The sequence below is a fragment of the Oxyura jamaicensis genome, unplaced genomic scaffold, assembly GCF_011077185.1.
Source record: "Oxyura jamaicensis isolate SHBP4307 breed ruddy duck unplaced genomic scaffold, BPBGC_Ojam_1.0 oxyUn_random_OJ72733, whole genome shotgun sequence".
In the NCBI taxonomy this organism is placed as follows: domain Eukaryota; kingdom Metazoa; phylum Chordata; class Aves; order Anseriformes; family Anatidae; genus Oxyura; species Oxyura jamaicensis.
The window spans coordinates 1-8220 of NW_023311208.1; the positions used below are offsets into that span (position 1 = coordinate 1).

At 61.7% G+C, this 8220-nt stretch overlaps 1 protein-coding gene across 1 annotated transcript; it reads left to right on the forward strand.

The window, feature by feature from the left end:
* Positions 1–6: 6 nt before the first annotated feature.
* On the forward strand, positions 7–8215 carry WNK3 (WNK lysine deficient protein kinase 3; the record flags this gene model as incomplete). The annotated part of the gene is made up of 14 exons (XM_035314465.1): positions 7–378; positions 1539–1711; positions 1787–2007; positions 2089–2246; positions 2336–2424; positions 2524–2743; positions 3493–3685; positions 3771–3826; positions 3921–4206; positions 5065–5249; positions 5330–5446; positions 6113–6326; positions 6426–7028; positions 7395–8215. Coding segments are annotated over exons 1-14 (3684 nt in total), but the record flags the coding sequence as incomplete, so codon positions are not given.
* Positions 8216–8220: the final 5 nt, after the last annotated feature.

Consider the following 8220-nt stretch of genomic DNA (forward strand, 5'->3'; position numbering starts at 1 on the left):
CCGCGACGTAGGCACCGCCTTGGGGCCACCATGGCCACCGACTCGGGGGACCCCGGCAGCACCGGGGACCCCGAGAAGCCCCACGGGACCCCCCTGGAGGAGCCCCCCAACGCGCCGGAGAAGACGCGGTTCGTCCGGAAGAGCGTGGAGATGGTGGAGGACGAGCGGGCGTCCCCGTCCGAAGGCCGCGGTGACGCGGGCGGCCGGGAGAAGGCCAAGCAGGAGATCGAGGAAGAGGCGGAGATGAAGGCCGTGGCCACCTCGCCCGGCGGCCGCTTCCTCAAGTTCGACATCGAGCTGGGCCGGGGGGCCTTCAAGACGGTTTTCAAGGGCTTCGACACCGACACCTGGGTGGAGGTGGCCTGGTGTGAGCTCCAGGTGAGGTCCCGTGGGGTGGCCGGGGGGGGGGGGGGGGGGGGGGGGGGGGGCCACGGTTGGGCACACGGCATCGCTGATGCCCTTGGGCCTTCGTTAAGCCGTTGCGTGGTTAACGATGCGCCCGCTGATGTGGTGGCTTTGTCAGCGAATCCTTTCCTGGAGGCAATGATCCTCCGGCTTCCCCATGAAGCCAACGTTTGGGGCCTCAAATTCATCTTGACTCCCCCTCCTGAAGTCCAGGAACCTCCAAAATTGGCCACAAACCCTGCAGTTGGCCCCTCAAACTCATCTTGAACGGCCCCCAAATCAACAGCTCTCCAAGCTGAATAACTAACCCTACATTTGGCCCCTTAAACTCATCTTAAATCTGCCCCCAAAACCAACGATTCCCCAAACTGACCGGGAGCCCTCCAGTTGGCCCCCCTCAAGCTCTGCTTGAATTGCCCCCCAAAACCAGCAAACCTCTAAAGCTGGCCCCTCAGATTCCTCGGGGGAACCCACCCGTCGTCAGTGAACCTCCCAGCCCACCGATGAACCCCACGTTTGGCCCCTGAACCCCACGTTTGGCCCCTCGAACTCATCAGCGATCCCTCCAGAGCCAACGAACCTCTAAACCCGCTAACCAGCCCTACGGGTGGCCCCTCAAATTCACCTCAAACACCCCTGAGGTCAGCAGTCCTCCAAAATCTCCTTTAATTGGCCCCAAAAACTCATCAGCGAGCCCCACCAAGGTCGGCGAACCTCCAAATGGAACAACGAGGCCTACAGTTGGCCCCTCAGCCTCATCTTGAACCGTCCCAAAGTCAACGATCCTCCAAATTCACCCAAGCCTTGTAATTATGCCCTAAAACCTCCTCGATCCTTTCATCGAAGCCCTCCAACTTCTCAATTTATCCATCATTTTGTTCCTCAAACTCAATGCTGATGCCCCGATTCACAAGGCGCCCTTCCAGTCACGCCCCAGATTTGTCGTCAAAGCCTCAGTTTGCTCATTTACCCACTAAATTAATTACTTAGGCTCTTTAGCTCGTTGTCCCTGCCGCGTTCCTCAACCGCCTTACAAAATTAATCCGTGAAAGCCTTCAATTCATCGTCCCTCTCCCCAAACCAATGGTGAGCCCCCTTTTCCCCTGAAAAAACCCCTCCCGCCCCCTCCCCAGGACCGCAAGCTGACCAAGGTGGAGCAGCAGAGGTTCAAGGAGGAGGCGGAGATGCTGAAGGGGCTGCAGCACCCCAACATCGTCCGCTTCTACGACTCGTGGGAGTCCACGCTGAAGGGCAAGAAGTGCATCGTCCTCGTCACCGAGCTGATGACGTCGGGCACCCTCAAGACGTGAGTCGGCGGGGGGCGGGCGGCGCTTCGGGGTGGCGGCACGCAGCGGGACGAGTCGTCCCCTCCCGCCTGCAGGTACCTCAAGAGGTTCAAGGTGATGAAGCCCAAGGTGCTGCGCAGCTGGTGCCGGCAGATCCTGAAGGGTCTCCACTTCCTCCACACCCGCACCCCGCCTATCATCCACCGGGACCTCAAGTGCGACAACATCTTCATCACCGGCCCCACGGGCTCCGTCAAGATCGGCGACCTCGGCTTGGCCACCCTCATGCGCACCTCCTTCGCCAAGAGCGTCATCGGTGAGCCGCGCCGCGCCGGTGCCCGCCCGTTGGCCAACGGTCAACGGCTGACGGTGGCCCGTTTGCCCCCCCGCCCCCCAGGGACGCCGGAGTTCATGGCGCCGGAGATGTACGAGGAACGCTACGACGAATCGGTGGACGTCTACGCCTTCGGGATGTGCATGCTGGAGATGGGCACCTCCGAGTACCCCTACTCCGAGTGCCAAAACGCCGCCCAGATCTACCGCAAAGTCACCAGCGTGGGTGCTCGGCCGCGGCGGCGCGTCCCCATGCCTTGCACCGGGGCGGTGGTGGTGGTGGCATCACCCGGGGGTTCCTCCGCTTGTAGGGCATCAAGCCAGCCAGCTTCAACAAGGTGACGGACCCGGACGTGAAGGAGATCATCGAGGGCTGCATCCGGCAGAACAAGGCGGAGAGGTGGGAGAACTGGGGAACCTGCGGGGACCCCCCCCATGTGTCCCACCCTGTGTCCCACCCCGTGTCCCACCCCGTGTCCAACCATGCCCTGCCTTGCAGGCTCTCCATCCGGGACCTGCTGAACCACGCGTTCTTCGCGGAGGACACGGGGCTGCGGGTGGAGCTGGCGGAGGAGGACGGGGGCCTCGACTCCTCCCTGGCCCTGCGCCTCTGGGTGGAGGACCCCAAGAAGCTGAAGGGAAAGCACAAGGACAACGAGGCCATCGAGTTTAGCTTCAACCTGGAGTCCGATGTCCCCGAGGAAGTGGCCTACGAGATGGTGAGTGGCACAGGGCGCGGGGATGAGGTCCTGAGGCTGAAACTCCTCTGGGGTTGGCTCTTGAGCCCCCCCAAAAAACTCAGTGGACCTCCAAGTTCACTGTGAACGTGATGGTTGGCTCCTCAAACTCAAGTCAAGGCTCCTCCCAGTTCACCCGTGAGCCCTATGGTTGACCCCTCTAACTCATCTTGAGCCCTCACCACCAAATTCACCATGGTTGACCTCTCAAATTCGTTACTGAGGTCCTCACGAAGTCACTGAACCTCCAAATTTACTATGAACCCTACGGTAGGTCCCTGAAACTCAACTTAACCCCCCCCCAAAAAAATCAACGATCCTCCCAATTGGCTTATGAACCCAACAGTTGACCCCTCCAACTCATCCCGAACCCCCCAAGAGTCAATGAACCTCCAACGTTGACCCCTCCAACTCATCCCAACCCCCCAAAAGTCAATGAACCTCCAAGATCATCAATGAACCCTATGATTGACCCCTCCAACTCATCCCAACCCCCCAGATGTCAATGAACCTCCAAGATTGACCCCTCCAATTCATCCCCAACCCCCCAAAAGTCAATAAACCTCCAAGATTGACCCCTCCAACTCATCCTGAACCCCCCAAGAGTCAATGAACCTCCAAGATCATCAATGAACCCAACTCAAACTCTCGTAGAACCCCCCCCCAAAGCCAACCATCCTCCAAGCCCACCTTTTTTAGCTCTCCACGGCCTCCCCGCTCTCCCCCACCAGGTCAAGTCCGGCTTCTTCCACGAGAGCGACTCCAAAGCCGTCGCCAAATCCATCCGGGACCGCCTGGCGCTGGTGAGGAAGACACGGGAGAGGAAGCAGGCGGAGGGCCGGGGGACCGTCCCCGAAAGCGAGGACACCGAGGTGGACCAGCACGTCCGGCAGCAGCTCCTGCGGCAGCAGACCCCCACCACTGGTGAGAGACCTCCCCCAGCATTGTCCCCAACTCTGTCCCCATCGTGGTGGACCCCAAAATTTGCCCAACGCTGCTTGGTTGGCAGCTGATGTCCTCTTGGAGAACAGCGCTGGATCCGAGGCCACCGGGTGCTGCCAGGGGGTAGGTGGCTCTCGAAGACACCCATGGTCCCCTAACTTTGTCCCCATGACCCAACCTTGTCCCCCTGAAGCCACCACTGCCACTTGTCCCACAGGTCCCCTTTGGCATGGAGGGGATGGTGCCGGACATCCCTACGGTGCCACCACCACCCGTGCCACCGGCCTCGTCCCAGCTGGAGGCCACCAACGTGGATGGGCAGAGCCGGCCTGGTGGCCCCATCACCGGTGTCAGGGGGGACGCTGGCCAAGCGGTGACACCGGTGGCAGGGGCAGCGAGGGTCCAGACGGCTCCCGGTGCACCGGGGGCGGTGATGGGGATGCCACCGGCTCCAGGGATGCCACAAGCTCTGGTGATGCCACCAGCCCCAGGGATGCCACCGGGTCAGGGGATGCCACCAGCCCCAGGGATGTCACCAGCCCCAGGGATGCCACCAGGTCAGGGGATGCCACCAGCCCCAGGGATGCCATTGATCCAAGGGATGCCACCGGTCCCAGTGATGCCACCAGCTCCTGAGCTGTCATCTCAGCTGGTCCCTGGCCTGCAGCCACAGATGGCCACAGGGATGCCACAAGCTCTGGTGATGCCACCAGCCCCAGGGATGCCACCGGGTCAAGGGATGCCACCAGTCCCAGGGATGCCACCGGGTCAAGGGATGCCACCAGCTCCAGGGATTCAGTTGGCTCCTGAGATGCCACCAGTCCCAGGGATGCCACTGGGCCAAGGGATGTCACCAGCCCCAGGGTTGCCACCAAGTCAAGGGATGCCACCAGCTCCAGGAATGCCACCAGCCCCAGGAATGCCACCAGCTCCAGGGATGTCACCAGCCCCAGGGATTCAGTTGGCTCCTGAGATGTCACCAGTCCCAAGGATGTCACCAGCCCCAGGGCTGCCACCAGCCCCAGGGATGCTACCGGCTTCTGAGATGCCACCAGGTCAAGGGATGCCACCAGCTCCAGGATTGCCATCGGGTCAAGGGATGCCACCAGCCCCAGGAATGCCACCAGCCCCAGGAATGCCACCAGCCCCAGGAATGCCACCAGTCCCAGGGATGTCACCAGTTTCAGGGATTCACTTGGCTCCTGAGATGCCAGCAGGTCAAGGGATGTCACCAGCCCCAGCAATGCCACCGGCCCCAGGGTTGCCACCAGCCCCAGGGATGTCACCAGCCCCAGGGATGTCACCAGCCCCAGGGATGTCACCAGCTCCAGGGATTCACTTGGCTCCTGAGATGCCGCCAGGTCAAGGGATGCCATCGGGTCAAGGGATGCCACCAGCCCCAGCGATGCCACCAACAGAGGCCACCCCACGGGACGTCCCCGGCGTCCCTGACCCCACCGCCACCAAACCCGACCGCAGCCGGCAGCGCCGAGCCTCCTGCCCGCGGCCGGACAAGGGCGCCCGCTTCCAGCTCACCGTCCTGCAGGTCAGCGTGGGGACATGGGGCAGGGCGGGGGGACACGGGGACACCCCCCCCCCGGCACCGTGCCCGTGCCCCCGCCCTAGGTCTCGTCCCCGGGGGACAACACGGTGGAGTGCCAGCTGGAGACGCACGACAGCAAGATGGTGACCTTCAAGTTCGACGCCGACGGGGACGCCCCCGAGGACATCGCCGACTACATGGTGACCCCCCCGGAACTCCCCCCCAAAACACTCGACCTTCCTCCGAAAACCACCCCAAAATCCCACCTAAACCCCCCAAACCTCTCAAAACCTCCCCAAATCCCTCAAAACCTCCCCAAATCCCTCAAAACCTTCCCAAATCCCTCAAAACCTCTTCCAAACCCCTCCAGACCTCCCCAAAACCTCTCAAAACTTCCCAAAACCCCCTCAAAACCTCCCCAAATCCCTCAAAACCTCCCCCAAACCCTTCAAAACCTCCCAAATCCTCTTCAAAGCCTCCACAAACCCCCTCAAAGCCTCCCCAACCTACCTCCAAACCTCCCCAAAGCCCCTCAAAGCCTCCTGAAAACCCCTCCAAACCACCCCAAACCTCCCCAAAACCTCCCCAAAACACCTTAAAACACCCCCAAACCTCTCCAAACCTCCCCTAAACCCCTCCAAACCTCCCCAAACCCCCTCAAAACCTCCCACAAACACCTCAAAACGTCCCCAAACCATCCCAAACCTCCCCAAACCCCCTCAGATCCTCCCCAAAACCCTTCCAACCCCCTCCAAACCTCCCCAAACACCCTCAAAACCTCATAAAACACCTCAAAAATAAATAAATAAATAAATAAATAAATTACCCCCCCTCAAAAAAAAATCCTTCGCGTCCTCCCCCCGCAGGTCGAGGACAACTTCGTGCTGGAGGCCGAGCGGGAGAAGTTCGTGGAGGAGCTGAAGGCCATCGTGGTCCAGGCTCAGGGGCTCCTCCGCCCCCCCGCCTCGGACCCCCAGGTGCCCCACGGGCCCCCCCAGGGCGAAAGCGTCCCCCACTCGTCCCCCATCGGCCGGTGGAGGTTCTGCATCAACCAGACCATCCGCAACCGGGAGGTCCACGGTGAGTCCCAAGGGGGTGGCGGGAGGGGACGACGGGTCGGGGACAACGGCGGATGACCCCGGTGGGTGTCTCCTTTCTCGGGGGGGTGTCCCCATGCAGGTCCTGGGGGGCCACCGCATGGACGGAGGGCGATGGGGACGTCCCGCACCGAGCAGGAGGCGGCTGTGGAGCAGGGTGGGCCATCGGGTGCCAGCGGACCCCAAGAGTTGGGTGTCCCTCAAGGACTGGGGACAAACATCGCCGGACCCCAAGAGTTGGGTGTCCCTCAAGGCTTGGGGACAAACATTGACGGACCCCAAGAGTTGGGTGTCCCTCAAGGCTTGGGGGCAATCCCCATGGGACCCCAAGATTTGGGTGTCCCTCAAGGACTGGGGACAATTGCCACCGGACCCCAAGAGTTGGGTGTCCCTCAAGGCTTGGGGACAATCACCAGAGGACCCCAAGAGTTGGGTGTTCCTCAAGGCTTGGGGACAATTGCCACCGGAGCCCAAGAGTTGGGTGACCCTCAAGGCTTGGGGACAATCACCAGAGGACCCCAAGAGCTGGGTGTCCCTCAAGGCTTGGGGACAATCATCGCTGGACCCCAAGAGTTGGGTGTCCCTCAAGGCTTGGGGACAATTGCCACCGGACCCCAAGAGCTGGGTGTCCCTCAAGGCTTGGGGACAATCATCACTGGACCCCAAGAGTTGGGTGTCCCTCAAGGCTTGGGGACAATCGCCACCGGGCCCCAAGAGTTGGACGCACCCAGGGGACCGGAGATGATGGTCACCGGGCACCAAGAACTGGATGTCCCCCAAGGCTTGGGGACAATCATCACAAGACCCCAGGAGCCAGAGCCGGTTGTCACCGCAGCCCAGGAACCAGCTGTCCCCCAAGGCCTGGTGACAGTTGCCACCCATGCTTGGGACCTCGATGCACCCAAGGGACCAGAGATGATCGTCACTGCACCCCAAGAGCCAGGTGACCCTCAAATGTTGGGGACAATTGTCACTGGTGCTTGGGACCTGGATGCACCCAAGGGACAGGAGGCGATTGTCCCCAAGCCCCAAGAGCTGGGTGTCCTCCAAGGACTGGGGACAGTCGTCACCGGACCCCAAGAGCTGGGTGTCCCTCAAGGCTTGGGGACAATCACCACCAGACCCCAAGAGTTGGGTGTCCCTCAAGGCTTGGGGACAATCACCACCGGACCCCAAGAGTTGGGTGTCCCTCAAGGCTTGGGGACAGGTGGCACTGGAGCTTGGGAGCAGGACGCACCCAAGGGACCAGAGACAATCGTCCCCAAAGCCCACTTGGGTGTCCCCCAAGGACCGGGGACAATTGTCACCAGTGCTTGGGACCTGGATGCACCCAAGGGACAGGAGGCGACCGCCACCCACCCCCAGGAGTTGGGTGTCCCTCAAGGACTGGGGACAACTGCCACCAATGCGTGGGACCCAGAGGCACCCGAGGGAGCCAAGACGATTGTCACCGCACCCCAAGACCTGGACGCACCCAGGGGCCTGGAGATGATTGTCACCGGACCCCAAGAGCTGGGTGTCCCTCAAGGCTTGGGGACAATCCCCATGGGACCCCAAGAGTTGGGTGTCCCCCAGGGCTTGGGGACAATTGTCCCCAACACTTGGGACCTGGACGCACCCAAGGGCCCGGAGACGATTGTCCCCGCACCCCAAGAGCTGGGTGTCCCCCAAGGACTGGGGACAATTGTCCCCGCACCCCAAGAGCTGGGTGTCCCCCAAGGACTGGGGACAATCCCCATGGGACCCCAAGAGTTGGGTGTCCCTCAAGGACTGGGGACAATTGTCCCCTCACCCCAAGAGTTGGGTGTCCCCCAAGGACTGGGGACAATCCCCATGGGACCCCAAGAGCTGGGTGTCCCCCAGGGCTTGGGGACAAT